This window comes from Oncorhynchus gorbuscha, linkage group LG02 (genome assembly GCF_021184085.1).
Source record: "Oncorhynchus gorbuscha isolate QuinsamMale2020 ecotype Even-year linkage group LG02, OgorEven_v1.0, whole genome shotgun sequence".
Classification (NCBI taxonomy): Eukaryota; Metazoa; Chordata; class Actinopteri; order Salmoniformes; family Salmonidae; genus Oncorhynchus; species Oncorhynchus gorbuscha.
Window position 1 is genome coordinate 79759708 of NC_060174.1, and position 14782 is coordinate 79774489.

The 14782-nt window shown below is 40.9% G+C and overlaps 2 protein-coding genes across 7 annotated transcripts in view; one reads left to right on the top strand and one right to left on the bottom strand.

Annotated features, from left to right (window-relative positions):
• Positions 1-1024: 1024 nt before the first annotated feature.
• LOC123994563 (spermatogenesis-associated protein 22) lies at positions 1025-4733 on the top strand. Of its 6 annotated transcripts, none has more exons than XM_046297337.1 (8): positions 1025-1623; positions 1935-2000; positions 2063-2216; positions 2427-2619; positions 2838-3264; positions 3531-3657; positions 3758-3855; positions 4246-4733. In XM_046297337.1, the coding sequence occupies exons 2-8, from the start codon at positions 1971-1973 to the stop codon at positions 4435-4437; spliced, it is 1221 nt and encodes a 406-aa protein (XP_046153293.1). In that variant the 5' UTR covers positions 1025-1623; positions 1935-1970; the 3' UTR covers positions 4438-4733. The 6 variants fall into 6 exon arrangements, with proteins under 6 accessions (XP_046153293.1, XP_046153269.1, XP_046153277.1 ...); XM_046297313.1 differs by having other exon boundaries at positions 1030-1623; positions 2838-3273; XM_046297321.1 differs by having other exon boundaries at positions 1032-1623; positions 2079-2216; positions 2838-3273.
• A 2172-nt stretch (positions 4734-6905) lies between these two features.
• LOC124010601 (transmembrane protein 211-like) overlaps positions 6906-14782 on the bottom strand; it is a 171713-nt gene continuing 163836 nt past the window's right edge. The window contains exon 3 of the mRNA XM_046323257.1: positions 6906-9851. Coding sequence (XP_046179213.1) covers positions 9625-9851 — 227 coding nt within the window. The 3' untranslated portion in view covers positions 6906-9624. The remainder of the gene's footprint in view (positions 9852-14782) is intronic.

Below are 14782 nucleotides of genomic sequence, written 5' to 3' on the forward strand. Positions count from 1 at the left end.
AATTTCCCCCCTACTTATTTACAATGAACAATACATTCACATCTCAAGATTTAGCTGAGTAAGCAGCTGGTTTGTCATTGTGTCAGAAGAGGTACTACTACAGTGCTTGGGAAATGGACAGGATGGAGCTGTGTTGACTAATAAAATAAAATAAAATGTAACAGAAAGGTCCTGATGAAATGTGAGATGAGCCGGTTCTCAGCTAGTAGATCTGTGGCAAGCGCTGTTTCACATAGGAGGGCAAATGAATCAAAGTGTTTCATATTACCTGCACATACACACAAGAGGAGTAACATGAATTGTTTATGCAAGTTCATACATAACATTCTCAATTCAGGCAGCAAAGGCGTTGATGTCCTCCTTAACTCGATTTAATGAAGAGAAGGTGAAAAACACGGGGAAATATCCATATGTTCATTATGAAACACCATTTCCCACTACCAGGCTAATGATAGTCCTGGATGTTGCGTATCGCATTGAGCCGGACCTCAACCCCATCAAACGCCTTTGGGATGAATTGAAACGCCGACTGCGAGCCAGGCATAAATGCCCTACCTCACTAATAATGCTGTTGTGGCTGAATGGAAGCAAGGCCGGTCTGGACTGCACTAAATCTGAACCAAACATAGACGTCTATGATGCGTTCAGATTTGGTCCGGACCAAAAACCAATGTGGACGTGGAAATCAAGGCCGGTCCGGAACTTCACATACAAAAACAAACACATACAAAAGGCGTAGGCATCGATCCATGCTTATTGAGGTGTATCCTAACAGTATTACCTGAAATTGAATTATATGTGGTAAGCCTACATTACCACCAAAAAACGACACCCGGAAAGGACCAAAAAAGACGTGCTTGTGCTTACTGTAGTGTAGACCACAATGGAATTTTATGAATGAATGCCCATCGTCTGTAAAACAGGGCATGGCATTATCAGTCCTGATTCCTGTGAATAATCCATTAGGCTACCCAATTTTATCAGCAGTATTCGCGAGCCTATTTGCAATGTGTTTACACAGTGGGAAATTCAGAATTTGAACTAGGCAAGGCATTTAAGAAGAGATCCTTATTTTCAATGACAGCGGATCAACTGCCTTGTTCAGGGGTAAAACGACATATTTTTTACCTTGTCAGCTCGGGGATTCGAGTCCAACGCTCTAACCACTAGGCTACCTGCCGCCCCAATTAATCGGCTTGTCAAAAAATTGAAGGATACAAACCACTGATCATGACAATGGGGTGAAATTCCTGGACAACAGTCGTTATCGTCCATTCCATATTGTCCATTTTAATTTGACATGTGCTGTTTTTAGGATATGTGGTTTGTTAACATAACAGGCCTTTTTTTGTTTTGATTGAGCGTCATTTAGGTTAGGCTATTTGATTGTAAAAAGTGTCCCTCTCATTACATTTTATCTCCAGCCTGTAAGCTACAGAAAAGGCCACATTCTCTTTCTACCATATTTATATAGCTAATGTGCAGCCTCCCTGTCCTGGTGCACTGCACTAGTAGCTAGGTAAGTGTTCTATCTAGCCAAGACGTCATTACCAGAGAAATCGCGGGCATTTGCGCGTGACCATCTGACTGGCTAGGAGGAGACCTGGCTCACCAGCTAGTCAGGTATTTAGTTACATTGGAACAGCAACCACAGGTGTACACTGAAAATACATAATTTAATTTAATGTAACTTCATTAAAACTAATTATTGTTTGAGGACGATGCTTTAGTTGTTGCTTATCTAGCTAGCTAAGTTAGCTACTAAAACTGAAATAGCTATTGATAACAATTGCTTTAGCTAAGGTCAGTAACGTTAGCTAGCTAAGTTAGGCCCTGTTAACCTTAGCTAACATTAGCAAGAAGTGGTCTGATGTTGTGGCTACAGGTGGCTGGCAAGCTAGTTCTAACTATTTTACATTTTATGAATTCATTAGATTCTTTGAGTGGACACTGCAATAAGATGAGAAGATATGAAATGCAGCAGGCCAGACCTACTGCAGGTTTGTGAAATTGAAATGAGAGTTGGGCTGCATTCATGAAATAAACTGATTGTCAGGTATAGGTTGTTTCCTTTCCAGGCTGCCTCTCTGTGCCTCTGTTTACCCAGAAGAAAAGGAGCAGGCTGCCTTTGACATCCAATCCCTCTGAGAATGAATTCTGCTCCAGCAATGACTACATGTCCACACACAGCGCTGTTTCATCCAACAACATATCTGGTAAGATAAATAGGCTACTTCGTGTTTTTCAGTATTAGCTATAATCATGTGCGATTCATAAATGTGGCTGTTATCAATTTATTCTGGATTTTCAAAGCGAAAGAGATATCCAAGTCACTTGATGGCACTACGTGAGGAAAAATGCAATTTTGCTGTTCATATCAATGCTTTAATATAACATTTTTTATAATACTTTCTACCTCTGCTCAGGTAACACAGAATATTTCCAAGATCAAGACCCAAGCTGTCCTGCACCTGCTGCTCAGAACAGTCAGTGGAACAGACAAGGCAACCAGCATCAGTCTCAACCACAGTTTCAGTATCCAAACAGTCGACTTGCACCTGAACCCGTGAGAAGAAACTTTGCACCTCTACCACACCCATATAAAGCTGTGAATACAGGGTATGGTCAGTTGATAGGTCTCTGTAGCTCTCTGTAGAGGCAGTTATTATAGATGCATAATTAAAAAATGTTTGCAGTGCACATTTAAAAGTTAACCTGCAGATAAACAGGGTCTATATATTGTATAGTAAGTACAGTTTTAGAGATGTTTTTTTGGGGTTGTCTGGTGGTTATGCAACACATAAACCAGTCGTATTACTTATATTGCATATGTTCAGTCCGCAGATAGGACAGCAACAGCCACCAGTGAGGCAGGACTCCAGAGCCCCTATAAACCCCAGACAGAGCAACTACAACGGCCCTTGCAGCAGTGGGAACACACAGAGCAAGCCAGTACCCCCAGGTAGCTACTCTCATATGGGTCAGCAGCAGCAGTCTGGCTACAGACAGGGACAGGCCAACCCACCAGAGCCTCCTTTCTGCTCCCAGCAGTCTACACCCATTACCACAACAAGCAGACCAACTCCTGGCCCTCCAAACAGACCAACTCCTGGCCCTCCAAACAGACCAACTCCTAGACCTGGACCACAGCAGCAGAAGCAGGACACATCCTGGAAGTTTAAAATGACCACCAACACTGTGCTACAGAAACAGCTGATGGACAGTAGAGACATATTTCAATCTCAAAATACCTCTCAGTCTCAGGTACAACATGTAAGTAATCTGTGCTAATTGTAACTTATAGTGTAACATACTGCAGGAAAACTCAGGTTTTCATTGATTACTTACCATAAAATAACTTTGATATAGCTTTCATATTTAACCCAATTGGAAATCTTTAATCTAGTTAAAAATGACAGCTCATACAGTAACATTGCATCCTTAATATATTTTATTATGCGAGCCTTGTAAATGTTGTTATTCAATGCTAGGGCAGGTATTAAAGCATTCATGTTTCCTATGTTGGGAAGACACCACCTGTGTTCCAGATCAAACCAGCAACTGAGAACTCTTTGAGGATCCTGACTGCTGTCATCGATGGCATGAGACACTGGAGCCAGTTCAAGGACAGTGCTCCGTACCTATTTGAGATTTTCGGTTAGTTTTCAGTTTCTCTTCACTAACATTGTATTTACCATTACCTGTACTGTATTTACAAAATGTTTGTATTTTATTCTACTCTATGTTCGTCCCACAGCTACTCTTGACTCTGCAGTCACCGCCGGGTCTCATGGAGCTAAGAACTTCCTCATGAGAGATGGGAAAGAGGTGGTGCAGTGTGTCTTCTATGAAAATGTGAGTAAGAAAAACACTTCCTCTTTAATAGGAAAGGGAGACATACAATAGCAGGCCAAGGGCTGTAGAGTTAGTCAGAGGACAACATTATATTACTTCATGTTCACCAAATGAATTTGAGTGTTTTTTAAGGCGATAAAAAATGTAATCTTAAAAAGGCAGCTATTTTAAACATAAAGAACTTTGTAGATTAGAATTTTCTTTCCACAGGATTCTTACCAGCTGCTACTGATCATCAGCATTATAAAGCAGTAGTTTGTTTTGACTGGAGGATATGGATTCTCAAATCATACTGTATCTCCAGGGTGGATACCCATTATGTTACATTTACAGTGTTGTGGAGGATGTATACCCTTTGTGTCTGACCCATCTCTGCTCCATCCCCACCAGGAGCTGGACCTTCCCAGGCTGATCAGAGGACAGGTGCACCGCTGTGTGGGAAACTACGACCGCACCAGGGACACACTCACCTGCATGTCTGTCAGGGCTGCCCTGCACTCCGAGCAGATGAATGCACAGGAGTCTGTCAAAGCATCGGATGCTGAGATGAGGGGCCTGGTGAAATCACTCAGTGAAGTCTGATCAGAGGCACAGAAACACGTGAAGGGCAATTCAAGGGCAATACAATTGTTTTTGTCCATGGTTCCTTGTGAATATCACTATATGGCAAGTGTTCTCCTTTTCATTAGAAACTGCGGGATCCTATATTTCAAGCGTTGTCATCTTTATTAGAAACTGAAGGATCCTATATAATGTCCTGCTGTATATACAGTGCCTTCGAAAAGTATTCAGACCCCTTGACCTTTTCTAAATTGTTACGTTCGCCTTATTCTAAAATTGATTAAATAGTTTCCCCACTCGTCAATCTACATACACAATACCCCATAATGACTAAGCAAAAACAGGTTTTTAGAAATGTTTGCTAATTTATAAAAAACTGAAATATTATTCAGACCTTTTACTCAGTATTTGTTGAAGCGCCCTTGGCAGCGATTACAGCATCAAGTCTTCTTGGGTTTGACACTACAAGCTTGGCACACCTGTATTTGGAGAGTTTCTCCCAGTCTTCTCTGCAGAACCTCAAGCTCTGTCAGGTTGGGGGGGGGGGGGGCCTTGTTGCACAGCTAGTTTCAGGTCTCCCCAGAGATGTTTGTTCAGGTTCCAAGTCCGGGCTCAGGCTGGGCCACTCAAGGACATTCAGAGACTTGTTCCCGAAGCCACTCCTGTGTTGTCTTGGCTGTGTGCTTAGGGTTGTTGTCCTGTTGGAAGGTGAACCGTCACTCAGTCCTAGGACCTTAGCGCTCTGGAGAAGGTTTTCATCAAGGATCTGTCTGTACTTTGCTCTGTTCATTTTTGCTTAGATCCTGACTAGTCTCCCAGTCCTTGCCGCTGAAAAACATCCCCACAGCATGATGCTGCCACCACCATGCAGGGATGGTGCCAGACGTGACGCTTGCCATTCAGGCCAAAGAGTTCAATCTTGGTTTCTTCACACCAAATAATCTTGTTTCTCATTGTCTGAGAGTCCTTTAGGTGCCTTTTGGCAAACTCCAAGTGGGCTGTCATGTGCCTTTTACTGAGACCACTCTACCATAAAGGCCTGATTGGTGGAGTGCTGCAGAGATGGTTGTCCTTCTGGAAGGTTCTCCCATCGCCACAGAGGAATTCTAGAGCTCCATCTGGTTCTTGGTCACCTCCCTGACCAAGGCCCTTCTCCCCCAATAGCTCAGTTTGACCAGGCGGCCAGCTCTAGGAAGAGTCTTGGTGATTCCAAATTTCTTTCATTTTAAGAATGATGGAGGCCACTGTGTTCTTGGGGACCTTCAATGCTGATTTTTTTTTTTGTGCCTTGACCCAATCCTGTCTCTGAGCACTATGGACAGTTCCTTCGACCTCATGGCTTGGTTTTTGTCTGACATGCACTGTCAAATGTGGGACCTTATATAGACAGGTGTGTGCCTTTCCATGTCCAATCAATTGAATTTACCACAGGTGGACTCCAATGAAGTTGTAGAAACATCTCAAGGATGATCAATGGAAACAGGATGCACCTTGAGCTCAATTTTGAATCTCACAGCAAACGGTCTGACTACTTGTGTAAATAAGGTATTTCTGTTTTTAATTTGCAAACATTTCTAAAAACATGTTTTCGCTTTGTAGGGCATTATGTGATTTATAAAAACAAGAAATAATTTATTCCATTTTAGAATAAGGCTGTAACGGAACAAAATGTGGAAAAAGTCAAAGGGTCTGAATACTATCCGAAGGCACTGTTGATACTTGACATGTTGGAAGATTCTTCCAGGGATGAGTAGCACATGATTCCCCATTATTTTGAAAGAATAGTCAGAACTCATCTGCTTGTTATCTGTTTATGACAACAAATTAAGATTGTGTTTATTAATTTCACAATGTTAAATTATATAATTGCATCTATATATTAGCAGATTATATATTTAATTATTTTTCTTCCCATTTTTATATAGTCTTATACACATATTTCCAATGTTTCATATGTGTCATTCAGTTTTGGGACACAAATAAAAACCCTTTCTCTTCCTCATTTATGAAACATTTTATTATAAAGAATATTCACAGAACAGCAAACTTTGTCAAGAGACTAGTTTCAGGTTAAACAAACACATTGATGAAGTAATATCTCAAAATATGTATTTCAAAAATGGGGGGCTGTTTTGGATGAAAAGTGAACCCACATACAGTTATTAGTTTATTTACAATCAACATACAATATCACAATGGAAAACCCAATACTACTCTCTACAAAAAAACACTTTCACCAGTGCTGAGACTTGACACACAATGTTTCAACATATCGGGTAACAAATCCTGTGCAGCAAGTGAATCCCAGTCTTTCCCAATATCAAGCACAGTACGAGGTCCTATATAAATACCAACATTTCTTTCCTGGTCTTCTTTTCAAAACATGGCAACACAAGTACAATTTTTTAAATCAAGACTTTTCCCTCTTTGTAAGTAATTTGGCAATTTCCAAAGTTCACACCAGCATTATGCACACACACACACACACACACACACACACACACACTTTAGAATACAGTATGTATGTAAAATATTTGTTACATTGGCTGTGTAGTGGAGGAAATTATACAATTTGTCCTTGAAACATGACTAGAATAAAATCATTATATTAGGAGGAATGGGATGGCAAAAACACTAGTCCATTACCTTATCTCAGAATGTAATTATTTTAAGTCGTGCTTCACATATTACGTGGTTAATGTGTCAATTGAACACTGATAACTTTGAGCTAAGTTAAATTTGTATAGCTCTCAAGCTCTACCACTCTAATTTGCAAATAAATTAATCAAAAATCCTACATATATGTCGCAACCTTTTAATTTAGTGATTAAAGTTATTTACCTCTTGTGAATAAACTGGCAAAGTGTCAGCAGCATAATTCAACACAAGTACAGTTTGTTCTATCTGTCATTACCTTCAAGATTTTAGAAGACATACGTTTCTTTTCTTCTAGAGAATATTTTAATGTTCAGAAGCACATCTTGAAACACATACAGGACAAGTACAGCACACAGAGAAAATAACAAAATTACAACTATTTTACACTACAATATCCACAGTTTAAGCAACCTGGTAACCTGATATTAATAGTATTGAAGTAACTTGTCTTGGTTCTGTTATAAAGGCACACGTTGGTATGGTCAGAGCAGATCATCTAATCTAGATAAACTGTTTTACTATTAACTAACCACAACTTCATCTGCACTCTAGTCAATCATTTCTAGACAATGCTGTTTTATCTAATTGCCTTTAGCCTGATTTAATGTAGTCCTGAATTATAGGGTATAGCTAATATTGTGTAGTGTTGGGGTCAATTCCAATTTAATGTGAAATTCGATTTCAGTTCTTGAATTCACTCATGAAGTGGAGAATTTACATTGAATTTAATTTGAATTTCAACTATCTTCAAGTTATGGAATTTGAATTAGACTGTTGGACTGCTTGAATTGTAATTGAATTCAAATTGTAAAAACATTTAATCTTTGGAATTTAATTAAATTGGAATTCAATATTTGTACATTTCCCAGTTAATGGAATGAATGCACATAGTATCAAACATTGACTGCATTATTTGTTTTAAATCATTTCAACTTGTATTTCTATATTTCCAGTTTAGCTGGGCGGTCTGAACTGTGACATGATCAGCCTGAGGGAATTGAATTAGAATTTGTGGAATTGTTGAGGATCGTATTGGATAGGGAATTTAATAATTAACATTGGAATTGAAAGGAATTGAATTCTCTAAATTCAAGGACTGGAATTAACGACCTGGACTTTAAATTTAATTAAATATAATTTACAGGGAAAGGGAATTTAATTAGAATTGGTTGAATTAACCCCAACCCTGGTATTGTGTGGTGTAAAAACTGAAACAATAATGACTTGGGTTAACAAGACAACCATATTAACACTAGGAACTCTGGGAAAAGGTTGGTAGAAGGATGTCATGTCATCCCAACATAAAATGTATAACAAATGCTTTTCATATGTCTTCAAAAGTTAACTATCAGACAAGTATTATATTATTACTATGCACACCTATCTATATGAATTTGTCTTAAAGGCAGGTCAGACGCTTCTATATTGTTTGGTACAGCTCCTTCACTGAAACATATTTATTCAACTCTTTCTTTAGAATTTTTACTGTCCAATAGTCAATTTAAAACCATGTTGAAGATGTAGGCTAAGTCAGATGGTGAGTCCCCAAGGGTCATTTTTCACTGTGTTACATGTCCATCTTATGACATCCCTTCAGTCAGTGTTCAATGCTTGATAAAAACAGCATCTGGATCTAAACCTTTATACAATCCACTCTCCTCAAACTCCACTGGACAGAATCCTTGATGCGCTCACTGTGTTGAGACCTGAGTCCGTGTTCATATCCTTTCTAATCCTCGCTTTGTCTTGATGTCAAACGGGTCTCTCATTGTCTTTACTGTTTGCCAAATCCGCATTGATCCATTGGAGATAGAAGCATGTCCATGTTTTTTGATAACTGTAGAAATGTCTCATATTGTCTGTTAATCTCAGGCCATACTTTACCTTCTCATTAAGATTCTCCTTATTTTCACACGTTCTCTTTTTGGAAACAACTCCCTGATTATTCTGGAATGATATATTTAATGACCACTCTTATTGCCCACTTAATGTCACCATAGATTCATATTATGGTTCTAGTCCTGACCATCACCCTCTGTCCGGTTACAGTGATATTAAACCAACGTTGTATGTATAACATGATATGAATGTTTATACGCTGTATACTTCTGTCCATCTGAACAGAGGGATTTGTTGTCAATCCTTGTGTTTCTTTCAAATGTATTTTTTTCCCAGAAAAGATACTGAATATGAAATAAGTCTAACCAGAAATGCAGTCACAAATTGACAGTAAATGTGAATTAATAGTCATAACAATATGAGTTAACGTTTGACATTATTGGGAGAATTTTTTTTAACAGAACACAGTTCCATTCAATTAGGTCAATCATTAGGTCAAAGAAATAGTTTTTGTATGAAGGAAGACAGTACATAAATGTTGTTCACAGTTGGGTATAGCCTAGTTGTATGTCAGAGGCAGGGCTTTTTAAAATGGCATCCTACTGAAGAAGTGGATGCAGGGGTTTCTCCCATCTCCATCATACAGGGAAGTAGGAAGTACTGTAGCAAACTGACTGGATGAGGTTGGGGAAGGTGGGGCCAGTTGTTGTCCTATAAGAGAGTGGGCAGTGGGGTTGGGGACAGATGCTCCTTTGGTGCGTATTTGGCGAAGAAGGGTAGGAAGAGTGTGAGCATGACGGCGACGATGGCCAGCATGTATCCCCAGCCGATCTGGCAGTCCCCGGCATAGTAGATGTCTGAGTCCCCGCAAAAGGACCTCACCAGGGTGGAGTTCAGCCCAAAGGGATAGACCAGCAGCCCAGACCCCATGATGAACACTGGAAGAGAGAGGAGGGATGAAAGAGGCTTTGGTTACAACCAGGGATACACTCAAATATGTAAGACATGTCATAGTGTTGTGTTTGGTCATGGATTTCATTGTTGAGTATATCTTGAGAGAGCACTGAACATCCCTTCTTGTTCAGCTTCCAAAAAACATTTCTAATGTCCCTCTTTCTCCAACTGAACTAAATCCAGCTGTAAAAGTGTCCATCCTGGCTCATTACTTTGAGATTGGGAAGTGTTCCTGGAACATCCTGGTAATGCTGACTCCTGGCCACTTGGTGGAACTAGAGGTTCTGCATTATGAGTTGACAGCGCAAAGACAGCCCACAGATACGGTCAACAGTGTAATGTAGGAGCTTCACCATCTGCCTTATTGTACCCTGAATAGCCCCAGTAGGAATATAAATCACTATTGAGATTGAGTCTGTCAACTCAGCCAGGGAGTGATGGAGGAAGGACTGATAGAGGAGAGGGTGTATGGGGCTTTTATATATTAAAAAAGACCCCTGATGGTTCTTGATTGACAGGTCTGGCTAATGAAAAGTGAATCATGTCTCCCAAAATCCATTAGCACTTCTCATGCCAAACTGACGGCCACAAGAAAAGAGCCCAGCACTTTAATACACATCGATCAACTTTCACAGACAGTATCACATCCTCCGTGCTCGATGTAGCGATGGCGAGAGAGTGGCTCAGTTTAAAAATGGAGTCAGGTCTGCCAGCCAGTGCTGCCAAGAAGCATCTATCGACTGCTGAGTATCATCATTACTACTCATTTCAGGAAAAACACAAAAGGTTAGATTTCCATTATATTGGAATGTCATTGTGTGTCTTTTAAGATAAAAGGAGATAATAAATAGAGTATGGATTTGGACAATAAGCAGTTATCTGTAACTGTCTGTCTATAGAACACATTAAACACGTATCATCTTTTGTTCATGTATTGATTTCAGATCTTCAAGGACAGTGATGCAGCAGGGTTGATGGGAGTGTAATAGGGAATTCATGAGAGAAGGTAATGGGGATGTCAAATATGAAATAGTTTTGTGCTGTAATGTACACTACCGTTCAAAAGTTTGGGGTCACTAAGAAATGTCCTTGTTTTTGAAAGAAAAGCACATTTCTTGTCCATTGAAATAACATAAAATTGATCAGAAATACAGTGTAGACATTGTTAATGTTGTAAATGACTATTGTGGCAGGAAACGGCAGATTTTTTTAACGGAATATCTACATAGGCGTACAGAGGCCCATTATCAGCAACCATCACTCCTGTGTTCCAGTGGCACGTTGTATCATTTTGAAAAGCTAATTGATCATTAGAAAACACTTTTTCAATTATGTTAGCACAGCTGAAAACTGTTGTTCTGTTTAAAGAAGCAATAAAACTGGCCTTCTTTAGACTAGTTGAGTATCTGGAGCATCAGCATTTGTGACTTCAATTATACAGGCTCAAAATGGCCAGAAACAAAGAATCAGTCTATTCTTGTTCTGAGAAATGAAGGCCATTCCACGTGAGAAATTGCCAAGAAACTGAAGATCTCGTAAAATGCTGTGTTGTGCATCGTGGGAGGCCTCGGTGCACAACTGAGGAAGAGGACAAGTACATTAGAGTGTCTAGTTTGAGAAACAGACACCTCACAAGTCAACTAGCAGCTTCATTAAATAGTACCTGCAAAACACCAGTCTCAACGTCAACAGTGAAGAGGCGACTCCGGGATGCTGGCCTTCTAGGCAGAGTTGCAAAGAAAAAGCCATATCTCAGACTGGCCAATAAAAATAGAAGATTAAGATGGGCAAAATAACACAGACACTGGACAGAGGAAGATTGGGAAAAAAAGTGTTATGGACAGACAAAGTTTGAGGTGTTCGGATCACAAAGAAGAACATTTGCGAGACGCAGAAAAAAATGAAAAGATGCTGGAGGAGTGCTTGATGCCATCTGTCAAGCATGGTGGAGGCAATGTGATGGTCTGGGGGTGCTTTGGTGGTGGTAAAGTGGGAGATTTGTACAGGGTAAAAGGGATCTTGAAGAAGGAAGGCTATCACTCCATTTTGCAAAGCCATGCCATACCCTGTGGACGGATCTTAATTGGAGGCAATTTCCTACTTACAACAGGACAATGACCCAAAGCACAGCTCCAAACTCTGCAATAACTATTTAGGGAAGAAGCAGTCAGCTGGATTTCTGTCTATAATGGAGTGGCCAGCACAGTCACTGGATCTCAACCCTATTGAGCTGTTGTGGGAGCAGCTTTACCGTATGGCACGTAAGAAGCGCCCATCAAGCCAATCCAACTTCTGGGAGGTATGGGGTGAAATCTCTTCAGATTACCTCAACAAATTGACAACTAGAATGACAAAGGTCTGCAAGGCTGTAATTGCTGTAAATGGAGGATTATTTGACGAAAGCAAAGTTTGAAGGACACAATTATTATTTCAAATCAAAATCATTATTTATAACCTTGTCAACGCCTTGATTATATTTCCTATTTATTTTGCAACTCATTTCATTTATGTTTTTTTTTATGGAAATCAAGGACATTTCTAAGTGACCCCAAACTTTTGAACGGTAGTGTAGATGGATTTTTTGGTAAGGGGGGCTGTACATTTAGAAAATTCCCATGCATATCTCAGAGAGTAGTTAGATAAATAAAAAAGCCCCCTGAGAGTGACTGCTGAGGATCATGCTGGTAAGGAAGAGAAAGAGAGAGATGGAGGGGGGAAAGGGAGAAAGACAAAAGGAATGGGGAGAAGGTTGTGTGAGTGGGTAGTGGGGGCACTATGTCCCAGCGTCAGCTCGTTACATTTATCTCTGAGGTGGAGGATGAGGCTGCTGGAGCCCCAACCCAGAGTGGAAGCTGAGGCTGCTAAATATCCCCCAACCCACCCAGAGTTCTGTCTCTGTCCTGCTCAGAATGGCCACCTGTTTATCTGTCGGTACCTGGCTCCTCAAAGCAGCCCAGCTAATAACACTTTAAGGGCCTTCTCTCTCATTGGCTTTGTGGAAAGTGAACAAAGACAGGCAGGGTTTCCTTTTCAAGGCCCTTCCCTCGCTGTTCCCTCCCACACAGAGATATGACAGCAGTCACACACAGCCTGCCTGCACCCCAGCCACCAAAATCCAAATAAATAATGAAGAAACTCGCCAAATAATCGATGCAGGAATGAAATCAAACCCCACAGACTTGAACCAAGTGGCACGAGAGCCTTGAGCATCATTGGATTTCATCGACAGAGTATGGGTATGCGGAGGGAGGGAGCAATCAGATAAGCTGCATCAGATAAGCCCTGTGCCTCAGGTCGATATGGTCTCTCCAGGCTGCATAGCTCTGTTAATGGAACAGACGTACAAGCCTGATGACCCTGGACTCAGTATCGGGAGCTGAGGGCTGCTGCACACACACTCCACCTGGATTCAGTTTAGAGACTAGCAACTGTGTTATTGTATGGGACTACTGGAGATATTCAACTAAATCATTTGCCTTTGATTCTTCTTGCATGGCAATGATTCAAACGTGTAGTCTATGATATGATACACCTATATACTGTATATATGATGGATTAGCTGTTGAGGATGTACTGTATGCATACATGCATATACATAACATTTCCTGATTTGACTCGTGTTCAATCTCGAGTAAAAGGTGAAAACTGAATTGGAGAGCACATGGTAGCAGCCCACAATGGAAACTCAATCTCATGACGATAGAAGCTTCCATAGCAGTGTAATCCACAGGATGTTGGTGGCACCTTAATTGGGGAGAAGGGGCTTGTGTTATTGACTGTAGAAGAATCATTGGAATGGTATCAAATACATCAAACACATGGATGTCAGGTGTTTGATGCCATTCCATTTGCTCTGTTCCGGCCATTATTATGAGCCGTTCAGCAGCCTCCACTGGTATAATCCTATGGGGACGTACAGAGACGAAGGGAGCGGTGTAAAATGATGCGATACTGTGAAACTGCTCATGGTAACCTCACAGCATAAAAAGTCAACAATGTAGCAACCGTTGAACTGACTTATAGACTGTAAACTGCACATAGAGCACCAAGCGTGATCTAAATCCTAAAACAACAGTGGTCATTTGGATGGGCGTCTCGGAACTGGTCACACACACATTGAGTATCCATCGGGAGTGGGCGGGGGATTCTTAAAGGTCCACTTGGCCAGTTGGGCGGCAGGTACAGCAGTAATGAAGGCAGTTAGCCATGAGGAAGGGCCGTTAAAATGTAATTACAGGAGTTTAAAGAGCCATCTCCTCAATAGCTGCAGAGCAGTAAAAAGCATTCAGCACAGCACTCAAACATGCAGCTTCTTCTTCCTTCCTGTTCCTATTAGGTACCGTTTACTGTGCTTCCTGCACCATTTACACACACACAGCACACCCATGTGCACATATGCACTCACACACACAAACACACACACACATACCATGTACATTCTGGGAGATGGGGAGGTTGCTGGCAATGGCATGATGTGGAGAGAGAGGGAGATTATCCAATGGCATGATGTGGAGAGAGAGGGAGATTATCCAATGGCATGATGTGGAGAGAGAGGGAGATTATCCAATGGCATGATGTGGAGAGAGAGGAGATTATCCAATGGCATGATGTGGAGAGAGAGGGAGATTATCCAATGGCATGATGTGGAGAAGAGGGAGATTATCCAATGGCATGATGTGGAGAGAGAGGGAGATTATCCAATGGCATGATGTGGACATGATGTGGAGGGGCATGATGTGGAGAGAGTTATCCAATGGCATGATGTGGAGAGAGAGGGAGATTATCCAATGGCATGATGTGGAGAGAGAGGGAGATTATCCAATGGCATGATGTGGAGAGAGAGGGAGATTATCCAATGGCATGATGTGGAGAGAGAGGGAGATTATCCAATGGCATGATGTGGAGAGAGAGGGAG

What these genes read in the sequence shown, in the direction of transcription:
- LOC123994563 (XM_046297313.1), top strand. Translation starts at nt 1,971, where the DNA reads ATGAAATGCAGCAGGCCAGACCTACTGCAG. An exon ending in TTCATCCAACAACATATCTG is followed by an intron (nt 2,217 to 2,426) that starts GTAAGATAAATA and finishes ACCTCTGCTCAG; the next exon opens with GTAACACAGAATATTTCCAA. An exon ending in TATAAAGCTGTGAATACAGG is followed by an intron (nt 2,620 to 2,837) that starts GTATGGTCAGTT and finishes GCATATGTTCAG; the next exon opens with TCCGCAGATAGGACAGCAAC.